The sequence below is a fragment of the Diadema antillarum genome, unplaced genomic scaffold (genome assembly GCF_040938485.1).
Source record: "Diadema antillarum isolate AM-2024a unplaced genomic scaffold, OU_Dant_1.0 seq00000764_RagTag, whole genome shotgun sequence".
NCBI lineage: Eukaryota > Metazoa > Echinodermata > Echinoidea > Diadematoida > Diadematidae > Diadema > Diadema antillarum.
The window spans coordinates 1,095,191-1,116,685 of record NW_027271654.1 but is presented as its reverse complement, the minus strand read 5'-3'; the positions used below and the strand labels follow the sequence as shown (position 1 = coordinate 1,116,685).

The following is a 21,495-nucleotide window of genomic DNA, read 5'->3' as shown; positions in this document are numbered from 1 at the left end:
TCTCTGCATTATCTCCGCTCATTGATGGACTATCCTTTGGTGCTTCGAAAGGCTGATCACTGTAAAAGGGATTTATTTTTCTTACAACAATATTTTGATCAAAAGCCTTCCATACATTGTGATATCACATGACGACGTGAATCATTATTTCAAAACCCCTGATAGTTCTTGTTAGGTGATGCTGCCTGATTCTAACCTGTAGCAGCAAGAAGTTTACCCATATACTTCACAGCATTTGTAACTGGTCAGAAATCCTACGATGTATGTGGTTCTGAACGCATCGACCAATAAACTGCTGACGCTTTCTGCATTTTCAAAAATTTTCATGTGTTGGAGCTTGGCATAATTAGAAAAATACAAATTTTAGTGTATATGGCCAAAATGGTATCTGCTGAGTGAATGACTAAATACATTAAAAAAAAACTCATATAATTTTCAAGATATAGAGTTATTTCTTCAGACGCATTAAAATTGTCTTCCTTTGATTCCTTGTTGTTCCCTGGTACGTTAGTGCATAGGAAGCAGTATTATATTTGAAAGGAAAGTGTACTGTGACCTTTTCATTCATTTTTGTGTCCCTGTAACTATTGGTTTGTCCTTACTCTAATCAGTGTATCTATCATATCTCATATCATGGCTAAGTAGGAACAATATTCTCCAAGGGCATTTTAAAGTATATCATGAATGAATAGATGCATGCTAGGACAAATAGACAGACATGCTGACAGACAGGCAGAAAGACAGATTAATATCCGAAAGAAAACATACTTTCAGAAAAATGTGACGAATACATAGATACAGTGATTACCACTGACAGGGAGGCAGAAATATATGAGCCAAACCCCATGAGTAGATTTAAGTAGAGAGCACTCAATGTTCACTGTGATTAGTTGTTGCTGATGTTGTTGTTTTGTTTTTGTTTTTGTTTTTGTTTGTTTGTTTGTGTGTGTGTTTTTAGATTGTTTTTTTTTTGTTTTTTTTTTGTTTTTTGTTTTTGTTTTTTTTTGGGGGGGGGGGGGGTAAAATAATAGTCATTCAAGCTTATGACCACATGACCATTGATACCAGATGTGTCATTACCATTTCTATGACAGAGATAAGTAACAGTTAGCACTGCACATGGCATTTTCTTTCACAAGCTCTAAAAAAATGAAGCATGTTTACAAGCTAAAATCCTTCTTTTCAGGACGTACATGTAGGCCTACCAGTAGAATTTGACTTTAAAAAAAAAACACCATTTGTATGGCTTAAATCGTCTGTTCTCACTGTCAAAAGCGTGGTCTTGAGTTCTTAGAATTCAGAAAAACAAATACACACATACTTCCTTCTTCCTTTCCTACATAGACAAATCCAGCTGCTATTCTTAGTCATGTCATTCATTTCATTTGCATACATGTACAATAGACCACTTGCTTAGTCTTTACCCATGTATGGGGAAACGTCTGACACTGCAACTGAATGACCCTTTTGAATATTAAGTGTTTCAGTTTCATATTGCATTGTAGTACTGCAAGGATAATGTGCGCTCATGAATTACCTACATTACTATTGTAGTTGCATTCTCATGCATCATCATCATTCTAATTTCTATGAACAGTTATACCATCTTGTCCTGCAAAGGTTTGAAAGCCAAGTTATGACATTTCGCTTATAAATGGTAGTTAACTTTCACGACAATTTGTTTTGAATGATTGCGGTGTAAAAGTAAATCTGTGAAAGTGTGATCAGGGCCCTGTTTCTATGAAGAGTTAAAATTGATAGTTGATTCAATTTTAAGTCTACAGCAGCCTGTGTGGTAAGGAAATTAAAAATTGATTTTATCTTTTGATAAAACGGGGCCCTGGTGTAAAGCAACAAGAAATGATGACACTGCAGGCAGAAAGGTAGAAAAGTAGATTCTCATTTCTGAAAATTTCTGAATTTGAACGATTCTTTAAACTTTTATAATCAACTTCATGTTTATACCCTGATGATAAATGCGCAATCAAATCACTTTGCACATTACACAGCTTGAAAAGATATTGCACATTACATAAAAGACTTTGTGCATTACACAGCTTGAAAAGAAGATTGTTCACACGAGAAGCGAGAAGCGCTAACCGGCTGTTATAATGCATGAACATTAGAGAAGGACAGGAAAAAACATCCTGCACAGACAACCATTTGTATGTTGGAATGCAACTCCTGCGGGATTCAGGGCCACCCGAAGGGAAACGGGAGGGACAGGGTAGGGTTCTATTTGTGGTAAGGGTGGTGGCTGCCGCACTGCTAAATTCAACACAGAGGTAGCACGGAGGTGACGGTAACACGCACTTTGTACACACGTGACATTCTGTGCTGTCTGTCTCTTTCGATATAGACACGCAGTATTGACATGGCACACACAGAGCCATGGCACTGATGGGAGTGTACACTACATGATATACCAGCAGCATCACAGTGACAAGTGCAAGCAAAACTGCATTATGAATAAAAAATCAAAAATCAAAAAACGTGAGAGTTTTGACTATGTCAATAACAGTGAGGTGATCGATTGGTTGACCTTGCACTTAATGTAAATTAGCAGTTGGGGTCAAGAAATCATAACATCAATAGTATATGGTACTGTAAAACCAGAAACACTCAAGGCACGAAACTTTCGTGAATTGGAGCCGACTGCCTTTTACGCAGCATGTAACATTCGCCAATTGCCACTGGCATTCAATGCTTTGTGTCGACAAAACCTTTTCTGTGCATCTTACTTTTTACAAATCTTGGCTTCTCTCGAAATTCCTAAAGTTTTGTGCACATGAAAATGTCTTGTTCTACAGTACCCTTCTTTGGTTTCTGCATGAAACATTGCTTCTCATCCTTTTCTTGTCAGAAACCATCCATCCTTCATGGCACTGCTTCAAGAAAATAGAGAACATTCAGTTCTTCCATATTTACAACTCCAGACTAGCAGCAGTCAAGACCTTTAATGTAAATTTAAGAAATGAATAGCAAAAAATTCATGGAGTTACTGAAAGGGGTATTTGAGTGACAGGCCACAGAGTTTCTTTATACACAGCTGTTGTGAGGGATGTCTCTTCAGGGAGGTCGGAGACACTCATTTCTGTGACAGAAAACATGTGAACTCTCAACTACATAAAAAATGTGTTCCAGAAATGTGGGAGAAGGAAACCCTACTCTATAAGGAGGTCACTGGGACAGCCTATTCTACCTCATTTATACAATTGGTACATCATTGTAAATGTATGAAAAAAAAGAGACCAGCTAAAAACAGCAATGGGAAGTTGAGACTGCAAAGTTCATCTCATTAAGAGTGAACCATTGTTGTATGTGAGCTCATTTTAATGGTGTTTCCTGTCCCACATTTCTGGAAAGTGGAAAACTCTTTGGATAAAAATGACTGCTTTGTTCAGCCCCTCAAGCACAATACTGAAAAAAACAAAACAAAAACAAAACAATTTCTGACATAAACACTGGCTTTGTTGCCTGGGTCTAACTTGAGAACATTTCAGCAGTGAACATTATAGTGGATATCTTTAAAACAAGCACTACACATCAACAATCACATTATGCAACCAATACTTGTCTGCGTCCTTCTATCAGTTCTAACATGCTTGTCCAGCTTTACTTCCGATGAATCAGATGCGAAGTCTACTCTAGTTTGATTGCAATTAAGTCAATCGATGGATTATCCATTAATGGGATCCCAGCAAATGCACTGCATTTGAAACATGACAAAGTGGCCACTTGTGGAATCAGAGCAATGGGGGGTTCAGTTTGATGAGCCGGGTGAGCATGACTTACCTCTCGAGCGAGAATGAGAGGTTTCCATAGATGCTCTTGATGAGGTTCTGGGCCTCCAGATGGGTCATCGTCTTGACGTCTTGGCCATTGATGGCGAGGATTGTGTCATTCTCTAAGATGTTGGCTCGATGAGCTTTACTTCCTTGAGTCACCTAATTGGGATAACAAAGATGGAATCAGGTTGTTGCTGATGTTGTTTTTGTCTTTCATCAACTGTACTGACACACTGTAAAGTCGGGATGCTATATGCAGAAGCTCTTACAAATCAAAGTGATTGTAAAAACAAGAATGATAATCATGATGACAACAATAATTTACACACATTGTGAAGCTTCGCATTTACGTGTAATTCGTAGATTTACAAGAAAAAAAAATAAGTAAGCACTCAGGTAAGATTCTGGCAAAACAAAACAAAACAAAACAAGGAAAAGTAGAAATTACGCGGTGCGTAAAATATGTCCCCGCCGGAAGTAGCATTTAGTAGCAAAATGTACAATATCGGTAAAAAATCAAGGTCAAAGGTCAAAGAAGTCAAAGGTCAAAATTCTGTGTAGGAGTTTTGAAGCCCTCACCTAGTGCCATCACAAAAAGCAAACGGAATCGAAATCGGGTTAGAAATGGCGAAGGAGTAGCATTTTGTAGCCAATGTACAATATAGGTCAAAAATCAAGGTCAAAGGTCAAAGAAGTCAAAGGTCAAAATTCTGTGTAGAAGTTTTGAAGCCCTCACCTAGTGCCATCACATAAAGCAAACGGAATCGAAATCGGGTTAGAAATGGCGAAGGAGTAGCATTTTGTAGCCAATGTACAATATACATGTAGGTCAAAAATCAAGGTCAAAGGTCAAAGAAGTCAAAGGTCAAAATTCTGTGTAGAAGTTTTGAAGCCCTCACCAAGTGCCATCACATAAAGCAAACGGAATCGAAATCGGGTTAGAAATGGCGAAGGAGTAGCATTTTGTAGCCAATGTACAATATAGGTCAAAAATCAAGGTCAAAGGTCAAAGAAGTCAAAGGTCAAAATTCTGTGTAGGAGTTTTGAAGCCCTCACCTAGTGCCATCACATAAAGCAAACGGAATCGAAATCGGGTTAGAAATGGCGAAGGAGTAGCATTTTGTAGCCAATGTACAATATAGGTCAAAAATCAAGGTCAAAGGTCAAAGAAGTCAAAGGTCAAAATTCTGTGTAGAAGTTTTGAAGCCCTCACCTAGTGCCATCACATAAAGCAAACGGAATCGAAATCGGGTTAGAAATGGCGAAGGAGTAGCATTTTGTAGTCAATGTACAATATAGGTCAAAAATCAAGGTCAAAGGTCAAAGAAGTCAAAGGTCAAAATTCTGTGTAGAAGTTTTGAAGCCCTCACCTAGTGCCATCACATAAAGCAAACGGAATCGAAATCGGGTTAGAAATGGCGAAGGAGTAGCATTTTGTAGCCAATGTACAATATAGGTCAAAAATCAAGGTCAAAGGTCAAAGAAGTCAAAGGTCAAAATTCTGTGTAGAAGTTTTGAAGCCCTCACCTAGTGCCATCACATAAAGCAAACGGAATCGAAATCGGGTTAGAAATGGCGAAGGAGTAGCATTTTGTAGCCAATGTACAATATAGGTCAAAAATCAAGGTCAAAGGTCAAAGAAGTCAAAGGTCAAAATTCTGTGTAGAAGTTTTGAAGCCCTCACCTAGTGCCATCACATAAAGCAAACGGAATCGAAATCGGGTTAGAAATGGCGAAGGAGTAGCATTTTGAAGCAAAATGTACAATATAGGTCAAAGGTCAAGGTCAAAGGTCACAACTGAAATTCTGTGTAGAAGTTTCAAAGCTCCCATGTAGTGCTATCATATAAAGCAAACAGAATTAAAATTGGCTCATAAATGACAGAGAAGTAGCAAATTGAACATTTTGATCACACACGGACGCACAGACAGACAGACAGACGGACGGACAGACACACGGACACACACACGTACGGAGCCCGTTTCATAGTCCCCTGCTCGAACTCGTTCGGCGGGGACAAAAATATCAACCCATTGAGGATGGACTGATTTTGCTATAACACGTATTTCCCACAGACACCTGCCTGAGTATTCCCGGGACTCGTCTTCAACAGGTTAAGACAAATATTTGACAATTGTGAAATGACATATCTGCTGGACACAACAAATATAGCACATTTCAACGCTGAGTCACAATATTGCTATATGTCCAGGAAGGCATATGGTGATGTTATTCATATAAGTGTTTAGTAATTGCATTATTATATGATCACGACTGAATAGGAAACTTTCATCATCAACCACGTGAAGCAGGTTTGTGATGACTACACTGCAAATACTATTCTTTACCAAATGGGTGATTAAAATTGCATCAAAGCACAATCAAAATGATACTTAATGAATGAAGATTGGATACAAAGGAACAGGAGTTGGTTTAGTGGAGAAAACATTGTCATTGAAGACAATGCTCAATAAAAGTAGTTTATAATCATTTTGATATATATGTTTACAGTAACATATAGGTGCCGACAGGATTACTGCCATAAAAGAGTATAAAATGACTTTCGAACAGGAGATGTCTGAAAACTAGGACTATCATTGGAAATATTTTCAAAAATATGATAAATAAGATGTCAATCAAACTCAATTGACTAATCATGTAATGAGGAAACCAGATTTAAAAAAAACATCAATTGCTTTCCATCACTGCATTGTTCTGAATGCGTCAACAACAACAAAAAGTCTTACAGCATCATATTTCTTTCCATCTCTGGAAAATTACAATGGAAATTAGAATGCCTCGGCCAATTCATCATCAATGCATGCTTCAATGGCAACTTTTCACTGCTTGCTGATCTATCTGCAGGAAGAAATAAACCTACTTCTGTCAGCATCACTCTCATCATTTTTAAATCCTCCTGAAATGGATCCTTTCACCACCATCCCTCCCCCATCCCATGACCATAAAGGACCAGGTGTTGTTGTAGATGCACTTAGCACGTCTCTGTGGTCTACTTGCGAACACGGCCCGCATCCTTTCTGGACCAACAGATGAGATTTCCCTCTGTGTTGCCATGGCAATACCGATTAGTCTGTTGGAGATACCACCTCTGCCCTTGTTCAATAACCATCCATATCAATCACAGTATTAGCGGCTCCCTTATGATGTTTAAGGAGGTTTAATCGATATTATGACAATGTGACACACTCAAGCATGCACTTGTAAGCTAACACACACAATATGTATCTCATCAGTCTCATACAAAAGTGCAAATGTAACAAAACACTTCCAGAGCTCTATATTTTCCTTCAACAAAATACAGAGAAACTAGATTGGATAGTTTGCTCATAATGGAACACCTGTCAAAATGAAGTGTTATCAAAAGACCTCATCCTCATGTAGGAAAAGAAAAATGTTTTCTAAATAAAAGATTGGGGGATGGACTTTAAATTCTGGAAATATCTCTGCTAGCATTGACTTTGATTAAAAGGGTACAGGGAGCCAGACAGGAAAGAGAACATTTCATGAAATCAAACAAAAGATCAGAGAGCAGAAGTTTGCAACATTTTCACATTCATTCATTCATTCAGTCATTCGTTTATTTCATTCTTCGGATAAAAAGATAGGAAAAATAACAATCATGCATATATACACAATATGTACAGGTTAAAATGGTAAAAATTACTATCAGCGAACAAATACATTAGAACAAACGGAGTGCATTATAATAAAGAAAAATGAAATAGGATGTCTCAGTAAAAGCCTAGGAGGCTTGACAGGTAGATACACCCATAACGTATGACATAGAAATAGCTACAGTACAGCACAGAATAACTCAATGTGTGTTCGCGCGTGAGCGAGTGCGTGAATGTGAGTGAATATAAGTTGTTGCGTTAAACATAAAACGACAAACGACATGCTTTTGAGATGTGGCGATACTGGTCACACTCAGATATGTTTATTAGATGAGATTGATAAAGGTCATTGTCTCAATAAACTTTTTCTGACCAGCACAAAAATCTTGACAAAAGTCTCTTTAAAAAAACAAACAAACAAACAAACATACAAATCTTGCCTGAAATAATTATATAACATTGCAATGACTTTGCACTGATAAATTTTCTAAATATGGGGAGGTAATCAGTACTTGTTGGATTATTCAATAACATATTTTCATATTATATTCAATCATGAACAAACCAATGAAAAACCTGTAACACAAGGCTGTGACCACACCTCCTCATCTCCTATGCACATCATACATATTAGTGAAGACCAATGCTACTCTTTTCATGTTTGCATACCCGTGATGTGACACTAAGATTCCATGACTTTGTCATACTTTCCTTAATATAAATGTTAATGACTTTCACTGCCCTGTTTGTTCATCTTTACTCTATTGTTGAAAAATAAATTTGAGTTCGGAGCAGACTCTCCTTCTAAGGAACATGGAGCAGGAGTACCCTTGGACATTATTCACTCTGTAAAGTTTCTTTTTTTTTTCAGGAGGCTACGTATCTCTGAGACATGCTGCCTTGCGAATCTCCCCCTGAGCTCTTACAGAGAGGCACAGAGAGAGAGGGAGAGATGCGCACAGCTGTCTCGGTGCTAACCAACAGGTCCAGGAATAGCTTCTTGCGCAAACACGTTGTCTGCTCGCTCTGAATGGTTCCTGCGCCTGCTACTCGCATGCCTGATGATCTGTCAGCCACGTCTTTGTGACCCAACAACACACAAGTCAGACAACAGAGCCACAGACACTAAGCACAGACAATAATACCACGGGCAAAAATTTAAAAAAAAAAGTTCTATTGGTTCAAAAGTCAATTGAATGAATTAAACACACACACACACACACACACACACAAATCAATTTTATCAGTTAGCTCTCTCTTGCTCTTGCTTTAGTTTTAGAGGTCTTGTGTCCTCAATTTCAAAGTGAGTACCAGCAATTGCATTGGTCCTTTGAGGAATTCATCATTCAGCTTTTCATGAAACAAAACAATGTGTCACATTTTTACATACAACCCCAGATTTGCTCTAGCTCCTCTGGACTAACAAACTAGTGAAAAACAATGTATAAAATGTATACATTTGATAATCATCAAAGTTTAGGGTACATGGGACTCTTATCTTTGTTATAAATGTTACAGAAAATATGTCATTATTCAGAATGGCACAATTTTGACCATCAATTGATTTCTTTTTTTCTAGATGATAGAATCTTTCACAAAATTGCAAATAATAAAGGACAATTTTTTAAAGTGTTCCTTTGAGCTAGAAAAATTATAGATAATAATTATAGATGATCACATCAATTACAAATTCCCGATGTTGCAATACCTGGACGATGAAATTAAGACTTAAGATAATATAACTTTTTAACACTGTTGATGGGAATTACAGATCCTTGAAATTACAAAACTTTGATGTCGTGTGCCCTAAAAAATTTTTCTTTACACAGTCACAGGTATTCCCTGTCCAAATGCAACCTACAAAAATGTAGCTGGTTTCTAAGCCAGCATTGCTCAACAAAAAATGGAAGAAGCTGGACTTGAGACTAGGCTGTTCCTGTGCATTGCAGTGTAAAAGGCATATTAATGTCATTCATCCTAATAATTTTCTTTCTCCCCCTTTCTCTCTCCCTCCTACTCTCTGACCATCAATCTATCTAAGACACAGCTGCCTAAAATAATCTACAACCTATCTATCCAAAGGATAGAGCTAGCTATATCATTCTGGTACGGAAAGGTATTGTCTGAAACCGACACTTGCCATTACTGCACTTTATGAACCCCCAACAAGATTATTTATGGTCACTTACTGTAAAAGTGGTTTCTTTCGCGATGGTTTTATCTTTGCGCTTTTCGCGCTTTGAGGTTGAACTGCGAATTTAACATCACGCGAAAATGTTTTGAAGTCGTCGCTTGTACAATGCTATCATTACAGACCGCAAATTTAAACACACGCGAAAAAGTCCGCACCGATGGAAACCGCGAAAGTTTCTGTACGCGAAAGAAACCACTTTTACAGTACATGATCTCTAAGTGAGATTTTGAATTAACAAGCTTGGTTATGTTTTTTGAATGTCACCACATACAATTTATTTTTAAAAGGGTTTCAGTAATATGATATGATGCAAAGTTTGAAAATTACACATTCTTGGAGAAATAGACAGGTGTATGTCTACAACATCTACAGGAGGTCATTTTCATAAATTTTTATGGTAATATTTTCTACGTGTTTAGGAGTCCAGAAAAATGCACAAAAACCACCAATAGCAAAATGGAAAAGAAAAGAAGCTGACAATCTCTTAAGCTATGTATGTGTATTTGTATATTTAAAAAGATTTTTTCTTTTTTTAAATTGGTGCATGAAGCAATTATCAGCTGTAGGGATCTTTATTATTAACACAGACTAAAGACACAATTTTTACCATTGGGAGCAGTGATTTAAAAATTTTTTGAGATATCACATTTGATGCATATCTGTAGGTGAGGTGGTGTATCACAAAAAATCCTACTATATAAAAATTTTGCAGTAAAGCCTAAAATATATGGAGATATCACTATTTTTCTCAATAAACCATAACTGTAGATGGTTTAATCTAGCAAAATTTTTATTATAACCAGTGTTCACATTTTGAATATTCAACTATGAAAATTACACTGATTCAAATTTTTACATTGGTTGTTTCTATCCCTGGCTCACATTTTAGAACTATTTTGAAGCACTAAAGCTGGATTTTTGTTTCATTTGGTAAATCATGTCTTTAAGAAGTTAATATCACTATGATTACATACCTCGTAAGGACAATAACAACAACAAAATACAGCACACTAGAAGGAAGACTAGATTTGACTGGATAGGATTGGAATCTCGCCAAAATGTCAGGCTATATATATTAATAGCATGCAAGTGTCAAGACAAAAGACAGATTTGAAATGTCAATCAACGTGGCTTCTATGGCATGGCTGATATAACCCATATAGCAAGCAGACAAACTATGACTGTAAAGAAATGTCCCGTATTTACGAGGCATAGTTGTGACCTCTTGACTATTAAGGAGTTAATGGTTCCACTGTGCATGAATTCAACAATCATAGGTGCACATGGCTACAGAGCCACGGCCGACCGCTTCACTGTCAGTGATGAATTCGAGGAATGCAGATTTGATACTACAGACTGACATTACCTAAGACCAAGGGTCGTCTGCGGACCGGTAGAAGCCCCGCATCTGGCGCACAGTTGGCCGTACATACAGTTGTAGGATGCAGGTGATACAGTTCTTTACACATCGTCAAAAAAGAAATTCCTAGAAAGGCTAATCCAGACCATCTCATCCTTATAGTTTTTAGGATTAGGTACCCCATGGGAGACTACTTTTTGCTGCATCAATGACATCAGTATTTAAGCCTTCCGGAAATGTGTAAACACAATGAGCATTAGGCTACTCTGTGTTTTCTTACCAGGGTGGTCCGTATCTTCAATCAGGCTACAGAATGAAGTACAAAAATCCATCATTCACACTGTAAATTATGCAAATTATGAAAAAAGACCAAAGAACATGAGTTTTACTACTGATTCACCAATCTTTTTTTTTTTTTCTTCTTCAAAAACCTTGTGGTCCATCATCACTTCATGTAATATCCACAAACTTATTAAGTATGTCCCTACTTACCAGTAGTATTCTTACAATGCATTGTATCATGTTTTAAATCAATCACCTTAGCCGAAGATTTCAGAATAACATTCACAAGCATATTATTATCTAGGCCTACATAAAGACATTGTATAGAGTACCAAAGTGTATTGTCAGAGCCATTCATCACCATGGAAACCGGTTCGTAACAACCTTTATAGCTGGCCTGAATATCTGTAAACACTATTGTTCCAAACCATGCTTGCACCTGGTTCAAACACAAGCTATAACAAAAGACTGTGACATCATCACTTAAGTATTCTGTACCGGTACACAATACACAACACACACACACACACTCACATGTATAGTACATGAACACTTTCACAAACTCATTTTGCAGATACATCACACTTATCTTTCCAGACAAAAACATTCCTTGGTGAAATCTACTATGATAAATGTGTACCTTGCAAACTCTACATTCCTGATTTCAATGATCTCACCAAAATGGAATGCAAACACACCTGACAATGTTTTCAGTGTGTCACAAACAGAAATGGTTACATTTGTACAGGTCCCTTACTTCAAGCTTGAGCTCATGGAGTTCTGCTATCATCAACAACATTTATATAACGCCTAAAGAGATCCTTGTCATTTGATTGGTTGTTTGACATTGATCATTCGGCCCATTTCACTAAGACGTTATTATCCGTGCAATTGTGGCTCCATTCACCGTGCAATTTTGGGTCCATACGATTTGCTCCATTGCACTCCGAGAGCCCGGCACACTGCGCATCGCGTGTACGTGCTATGTTTGCAGTATGTGTGTATGCAACAGCGCGCTATCGTAAAGCACTCAAAGAGCACTCTCTCGATCTTAGATTCTCTCTTGTTTCTAAATTCATAAAACATCAAATGACAAGGATCTATTTCAGGCATTATATAAAACAAATATTACATAAATGTAAATGTTTATCATTCGTGCAATGCACAGAATATTTCATTCGGTGAAAGATGAAATAATTGATTCATTCAACTCGGCTGCACCTCGTTGAATGGATCATTTCATCTTTCACCTCATGAAATAATCTGTCCATTGCACTCATAAACATTCATTATTTGTGTACTATAAAACAAGTTGATTAAAATTAGGGCAGCTTCATGTGAACTTTTGCAGCACTATCACATTTCTGATTAGAGTACTGTAAAGGTTGATATTTTCACGCGACTAATTTTTCGCGCTCGGCCGAGTAAGAAGAGTTTAGCGTGTTTCTAATTCCGCGGAATTGAGACATCAGCTATTGGAACACATCGCAAGCAAAAATATTTGCATGCTTTTATTTTTGCGCTAGTTTCTGGTTGCGCGAAATGCGCGAAAATTTCTACTTTTACAGTATGTGTAATCTTGGTTGAATCCTTTCTCAAGATATATACACTTCAGCATTTCTTTCAAGAGCAAAGCTTGTTGTTCCACAGAGTCAGTATGCATGGGGTTAAGTCAACCTAATTTCTATTAAAAGCACACACATCAGAATCTACTTTTCCCATTTTCCAAAGACCACAAACACAAAAGAGTACACTGAAATAGCTGTACAGGTTGCCATTTGTTGGATACAAGGTCAGAAACAAAAGAAGAAAGTAAGCCCCAGTGCGAACTGAATTGACAGGTCGTACAATGCAGTGCACGCAGATACCCTTGTGATACATAGCTGCCTGCTCCAACTGGCTTGTGTATAGAACTACATGTATGCATGCGATATGTGTGTTTTGGTAATGAATTCAATATTGATATAGAACAGACGCCCTGGCTGGTACAAACAACCCATCAACAAATTAGTTGTGGGAAGAGATCCTCAGTGTCGACAAAATGTTTTTATAACCAAGAGCCATTCCTCACATTACAGTAATAAAAATATTTTTGTTTTTTTCTTGTCCAAGTGGATTTCACAGTTTTACAGAATTTAATGTAATGGGACAATAATATTGTCAACTGCATGCCCTCACACTTATCTTAAATGACACAGAACACACAATGTACACACAAATACTAGCACAGCTTCACTTTTCTATCAAATATTGGGCTGTTCAGCATCTTAAATCCATGTGTGGTATGCTGCCTATATCTAATATCATTCGAGAATACCAAAAGAACTTCTCACCATTCAGTTTAAAATATGACCTTATCTTCAGTGCATCTTTCATTCTCCCCTGACATTGATCAACACACATTAATCGACATCACTACAGTGCGCTAAATATTAGCTTAAACTTCCGCCTGAGGTTTGATAATAAAAATGAAAAATGGTTTTAAAAAAAAATTAAAATCCCTCAATTTCTTCTCAGCACTCTTGGAGTTTTGGAGTGCTCTCTGCCTCTGTGATCTAATACATGAAGATGTTCAATAGCAAATTTCATTGTTGCAAACAAAGGATAAAACAAAACATATCATAAATCATACGGCAAGCCAGAAAATATCATCTACTGCAGATGAATCATTTCCTGCTTTTTCTTTAATTTTTCTTGCCACTGTATTCACAGATTCATGACAAGTTGGATTTATAGAAGTTACATGTATATCCACCTTTTTTTTTGAAAAAAGGGTGTGGGAATGTTCTGGGATATAAATCATGCTTCGCAGACTCGAGTCTCCCACTCTGGGTAAGAAATGGTTTCCTGCAATCCCATCAATCTTTGGAAAGATCCTGACAATAACACCAGACGGTAGGACTGCTTTTGTTTGAGCTCATTTGGAGAGCTACATAGCAGGAAGAATACAGGCAATATCCAAGGCTAGGGAGAAAAACAAGAAAGAGATCCAAGACCATTTGCACACAACTCAGACAGAATTTGTCGTCAGCTTTCATCACCTAAAATCAATTTTTGGCACCAATTCTATTTTCCCCCGAGGGTCACATGGTACAACAGTTTGCAGGGCTATAACTGAAAACATCCTGCGCCGAATGAAGCAAAACATGGACGCCCCCTTTCCCTCCGTGACCCAACAATCCCAGAATTCCCTCCGAATTTGGCGAAATGTCATGTGCCCAGGGCAGACATGGGAAGACTTCCCGGGACGTAACGAGATTGATTCCCGGTCTTCCTGAGTCCATTAGGACCAATCATGTGATTGGTTCTAAATAGCCACTGGCCACATTCTCACAAGCTTCCATACGATTTTAAATACCCACCATCCCAGTCTCATAAAGACACTTTTAAAAAAGTGATATTGCAATTTGCTCTTAAAATATTTCTTTTCCTTTTTGGCAATATTGGATAGGTATCAAATATGAAATAAAAATGTTTAAAAAGGAAGAGATCATAACAAAATAGTACACATATGCAGCAAAATGTCAGAAAACTTTGCATTTTTCAAACTTTTAGAATATATACCATACAACTTTTTCCAACCACGCTAAATGAAGATAAAATCAAAATTGTGGCAAACCTAAGCCTCATCCTAAATTATGTACTTAGTACTGAAATGAACAATGATTCTCTTTTCTTGTGGCAATTAGTTATGATTACTACATCACAAAATCCACTCTTGAGTCCATTTCATTTGAATGTCTGGTTGAAATATCAGGGAAAATAAGAGAACAGTAAAACTTGTGATACAATCCTCTTGAAATGTTGATTATGTTCCAGATATCAAATCTTGAACTTACTTTGATGACATCTGAAGGTTTTTTTGTTTTTGTTTTTCACTTCAGGGGAAAAAAAGAGAAACCTGTAAAATAATAACTTTCCTTTGCCATTTCAAAATGATACTAAACAAATTAATTACATAATGTGAACATACTATCTAACAATTTATGCTAATATTAATCCTGTCATCCTAACAAGACAAGAAGACATAATGATATCTGATTGTGGCTCTCCATGGATGAGCTATTTTTACAGCGAGATACAATTCTCGGCTGTATGTGGAAAGTGGAACTTTTGGTTATGTTCAGAAGAGAAAGAAAAACTGTGCTGCGAGGTAATAAAGCATCCACTGCGCCACTTGATTAAGCGCCTTACATCATTAGACTCGCTAATGTGGATATAAATACAGCTTACTACCAAGAACACTGCAGGTGCACCACAGGAATTTAGTTATCAAAGGGATGGCAGTGTGGATTTGAAATGAGACCAATCTACTTCTTGCATGGCCCATTACATTAAAAGCCTCTTGTATCGGTCGGTAAATATTGGTTGTTTTGTTTTGTCTTTGGGTATTTGATATATTTGGAATTGCGCTGTAAGTTCTCAATATGATTTTCAGGAAGCAAAAACTCTTGTCATATCAAGATGACATCAAGTTACACAAGAGTTACCACTCGGTAGGCATGATATTGACCTTTACATGAACACAAATACAATTTCCATATAAGGATGTGGACTCCACATCCTTATAATGGGCCTTTATACCTCATCAGTGACCAAAGTAATGGATCACTGGAATGGCATTTATCTCTGCCTTAGGGTAATGATGTCATGCTTCAGAGCTTTTCAAAGAAGATAAACCTAAAATGCTCGATGGAGTCAAGAGAACTAAAGAATGAAACCACCAGACAGAAATAGCTGTTATGAACTTTGTACTGCTGGGCTGAACAAATAGTATCATACATGTCACATCAATGCCTGGTATGACACTGCTGGAAAACATTTAAATACCCATCAAAGGTGTCACTGTTGACACATGAGGGGCTGTTTGTATTGTCATGATAGTTCACGACCATTGCTATTTTTGCATCCTTCATCATAATATGGTACATGTATGAGAGAAATGTACACTGTTTGAAACTTTTATCACTCTCAAAATCTGCTGAACCGTCACCATGCACCGATGAACACACATAATGAATTATTTATGTCTTTACTGCCAGTTTATGAACATTTAATTCATGAACACAAAACTCTATAGTAATCAGGATTTAGCTTGGTTTTGGGGTACACCTGACCAACTCTCAAACACTTGTGCCTTAACGAACCTTTTCAACATGGTGACATAGCATTTGCAAGCATCTTTCTACTTCAGGCTCTCTAATGTTTATACCAGAAACTTGTACTCTGTGGCATGCTCAGGAGTGGTGCGATGCTTACAATGAGGTACATTATTCTTCAAATACCCTTGGCAACCTCTCTGTGTCTAGTGCCATGGCATTTTGAGGTGGTTGTCCTTAGTGAGTTACTGTAAAACATGATATATTCGCGGCATGAATTTTTCGCGAATTGGTGCCGACGGCCTATTTTGCGGCATGAAATTTTCGCGAACTGCCACCAGCATTCAATGTATGTAGTATAGACAAGAACTTTCGCGTGCATTTTGATTTCGCGAATCTTGGCGCTCGCGAAATTCGCGAAATTAAAATGCACGCGAACATTCCTTGTTTTACATTAAGTGTAGGCCACCTATATGGTGTCTTCAAAGGAAAAACCTTATGCTAAACTCTGCCCCAAAACTAAAATACTATTGGTACATAACTCTGTCACAAAGTTGGTGAAAGAGGCAGAGGGGCACTAGGTGTTTCTTGTCCCACATCCTTCTGCCAGTCACATTGGCACATGGCAATTGGCAGAAACTAACAGATTCACAACAATAATAAATGTGGCTGCAACTGCATAGATAGATGATTGTACGTCAATCACCATCTCTAACATTCCAATAATCCTACGATTCCTATAACAGCTATCAGAATGTTGTTCCGCTAGTTATATTCCTAGCCTTTCTGTGCCGTTGATGCAGTCTACCTATTTCTGTCACATTTTCACACCTTTTCCTTGCCACAACACCACCAGCAAGCAAATGCTGTGTCAGACTTTTGACTGTGCACGCCTGTTTCTTTATCACACTGCAAAAAACCACAGAATGAATCATCTTTCTCGTAAAACGATCTGAAGTCCAAACAGAGCACCTCATTTACAACATTGTGTGAACATCAGTTTCACATGTTGTCTCACCTCAGGTTGATACTTTGTACACTGCACTTGCTTCAAGCTCACATGTATTGATCTGTACAATGACTCCTAAACCTACATCTACACAAACACATATGCACACTCACACATACACACACACACACACACACACACACACACACACACACACACACTTTTTTTTTGTTTTCAGTGATCTTTTTATTAATTCCATTTCCTTTGAGAATATAACAATTCAAAAAAAATTACACACATTCTACATAACATCTGTCATAAATCATGTAGATATTCCTACAGTTATGAGACATAATCCATAATCCATAAAACAAGAATAATCATTCAATTCATTTTAAGGCAGATATCAAACAGAAGAGAGGAAATAGAATGAATTATCCGATCATTCCTTTTTAACTACAAAACAAACAAGCAGAATTCATATATACATTTGTGAGCAATTTAGCCAAACACTAAAAAAACAGGAAATGAAATTTCTATTATATCAAAAGAACGATGACAACAACAACAACATAAACCACCCTCATTCCCACCTTTCCACCATACCCAACCCTCAACTACTCATAACTTTAAACTTTAAACCCCCCCCCCAAAAAAAAAAACGTCCTTCTCATCTCTAAACCACCTCCCCACCCTCTACACTACATCCACCTCCTTACCCGAGACAGACACACTCCCTCTCATCCACCTCTCATCTCATCCACCTTTCATCCACCCACCCATTTACACACCCACCCTGCACACACACACACACCTGCACACACACACACACACACACACACACACACACACACACACACACAAGTTTGATTAAAATGCCATACAAGTTCGCTTTCATGCTACTGTAACCATATGATAATAAATTATAGTCACTCTTTATTTTCCAGGAATTCAAGACCAAAAGTTTTTGTATCAAAAAGACAGCAGGTAAAGAAAATCACGAGTGACTATCAAAAAAAAAAAGTCCCATTCCTGGAGCATGCCATTTTTCAAAGTAACATACTGTTAGTGACCAAAATTTTTTAAAGGGAATTAAATGCATCGTGCAAGAGTCCATGTCACTCCAGATTATAGCAACCTACTTTATCAGGAATTCCTATCCGTAAATCTGGTTTCTGGTTTCCAAGATTGATAGTATGTTTATAACCATGGCAAGCCGGTGAATGAGTGTTTGTTGAATGTCTGAGTGATGTTGACAAAGTGGACCCCATAATCCCCCTGAAATAGACCCAAGCCTAGGAGAGGGAAACGAGTATCTTTTTAGTACTCACTCTGATTTCAAATAATATGCCAGTAAGTGAATGAGATGTCATAACTTGCACATTCAGACATCCTCCTGAAGAATGCTTTTATCAATTCCTACCCACGACATCCTCAAAGGACAAGTTCACCTTCATATACATGTGGATTAAGTGAATGCAACAATATTAGTAGAACATATCAGAGAAAGTTTGGGGAAAATCGGACAATCTGTTCAAAAGTTATGAATTTTTAAAGCATCTGCACAGTCACTGCTGGATGAGAAGACTACTACAGTGTATGATGTCATATGCGTACAACGATATAAAGAAAATAAAAGAGAATTTCACAAAACTTCACTTTTTGAATAAAGTGCACATTTCTTCGACATGTTACTGACATATATTAAGGGTAATATTATTCCCCCTGCCTTCTGAAAGAGAGAAGTCAAGTGTTCTTTTGTTATGCGAGAAAAGTGAAAATATGTTGAATTTTCTTTATTCTTTCTTTATATCGTTGTACTCATGTGACATCACAAGCTATAGTAGTCTTCTCATTCAGCCTTGAGTGAGGAGAAACTCCAAAAATTCATAACGTTTGAACGGGTTGTCCAATTCTCCTCAAACTCTCACTGATGTGTTCTACTAATATTGCTCCATGCACTCAACCCACATGTCTATGAAGGTGAACTTGTCCTTTAAAGAACTCAGAAGTTTGAATGAGGATTTACCTGACCTCGCAATAAAGTTGATGTCACACAACTTCCACTTCAAGGATAAAGAAATGATAGATTCACTGATTTTCAATGGCCACAAACATTCCTTACTTTCTAACACATTAGTTCACACTTAACAGAGCTTACAGACTATTGTACCAAATATTTCGCGAGGTTTTTATTTTCGCAAATTTCGCGAGTCAGGTGCTATTCGCAAAATTAAAGACACGCGAAAATAATGACTCCGATCCCGATATGAATGTGACACACAAGTATACCAGGTACATTTCTCCATTCAGTACAGTACTCCACGATCGCGAACTTAAGCACTCGCGAAATCGTCGGGAAGTCCCAATTCGCAAAAATTTAGACTATCTAAATATATGGCGTATACAATATATGGTACCAATAATTCAAATTTGCTATCTTGAAGAGTCATTGGGTGTATTCACACTGGAATTATCATGGTACTATCTACCACAGTAAATTGTTGTCACTATTCTCATTGGCAGAATACCATGGTAAAAGATACCACGATATTTCAGTTGCAGTGATTATGCAGTGATTAGGCCTATCTTGTAGCAAATATCAGTCCATGTACTGAAAGGATGGAAAACTTTTATGGAGATCTTATACAAGGTGTCTATACCCCTTCCTTAAAAAATAAAAGCAAAGGAACATACACATTGACATGCCAACAAACACATCTGTAAATGAGGTTCAGATCGAATTACAAAGGGCAGTTCTAGAACCACTTGAACTGCTGTACATGATGAACTTGTGCGCTGTCCCAGCAAATGCATTATCTTCCCCCGAAGCGACAATCAATTGGCTGATTTTTTCTCTCTGCAATCGATCACAGAATCTTAGACTTAAAAGTGGCAGATTTAATTGGGCTCTTGATGGAGGCATGATTGGGATAATCACAGCCAGTTCTACAACATGCCCACTCCACTTTGTAGCAATTACATTTTCCAACCCTGGCAGCAATGCTTGCCAACATGGTTATGTCCTTCTGGGGATTCACTCTTATATTCCGCCTTAGCACTAACTTGAAATGACATTTTTTTCAATGTTCCTCATAAGATTAAAATGAAGGAATAACATATTCTAGAACACCTCTGCAAAGAAATTCTACTCCCTGATGAAGTTAACTTCGGTGGGTAGAGTAAAGTTTAATATCAAGAACAGTCGGATTTTCACTAAAACAAAAATACAATACAATTATAATTATGGACTTCCATAAAAGTAGTGATGTCAGAGCCGCATGACGTCTTCACCTGGCTTGCACATAAACATTCACTATATCATACTTATAGCTTCTTCATAAATAGATATTCAGCCAATGATTCAATGACGACAGAATAGCAAAAAAGTTCAGAGGAGCAATAAAAGAGGATGGTCTTGACATTTAGGATGCTTTCGAACACTCAAAAGTGAACCAAAGCGAACTAAACCAAAGAGTACCGAACCGTACTGGGCCGGATTTGGAATGTTCGAGTGCTCTGCTGAGAAAGCGTACCTCATGAGTTAGCCTTACATGTAGAGGGGGTCACGCATTTTGTAGCAACAGGGTCATTCACCTGGTGCACTAAAACTACTCACAGATGTAATGAACTCTTTGCATCAAATGTGTATGTGCATGTTACGTGCATTCTTCACATGCAAACTTTGGGTACGTATTTTTGGTACCCTTTTGGAGCACATCAGGAAGTGGTCCACTCTTGGCTCAGTTCAGTTCGGTATGGCACACTTTAGGAGCGTTCGAGTGCTCCTCTGGCGTGCGTTCAGTACAGTTCGGTTCGATTTAGGAGAGCGCTCAAATGCACCCATAATGGCATTGATCATGAGTTCAATTGATAAAGAATACCAAGATCAAAAGGGGATAGGAAGTATGGTGTACTTGAGACTACTTTTTTTTTTTCTCTCCAAATCAATATTATTTGTAATTCTATTTTGTTACACAACCCTGGACATGAATTGTAATGTTGAATCCTCTCCCAGGCCAATGGATGTTGACAAGACCCTGCTAGAACTGCTCCTGTGTTGATTGGCAGCTTCATGGAATGGAGCCTGTGGTATCGAATGGGAAACCATCACTTCAGTTGTCTAGAATCAGACTACAATGTAGGTTTGTGCATGAAGACAAGGGCATAGCTGCCCTGTCACTCGGG

General features: G+C 37.7%; 1 protein-coding gene across 1 annotated transcript in view; it reads right to left on the bottom strand.

Annotated features, from left to right (window-relative positions):
* The window catches only part of LOC139738678 (PDZ and LIM domain protein 5-like), a 113,686-nt gene that overhangs the window by 80,849 nt on the left and 11,342 nt on the right, over positions 1 to 21,495 (bottom strand). Inside the window, exon 2 of the mRNA XM_071649301.1 lies at positions 3,796 to 3,947. Within this exon, the coding sequence (XP_071505402.1) occupies positions 3,796 to 3,947 (152 nt within the window). The remainder of the gene's footprint in view (positions 1 to 3,795; positions 3,948 to 21,495) is intronic.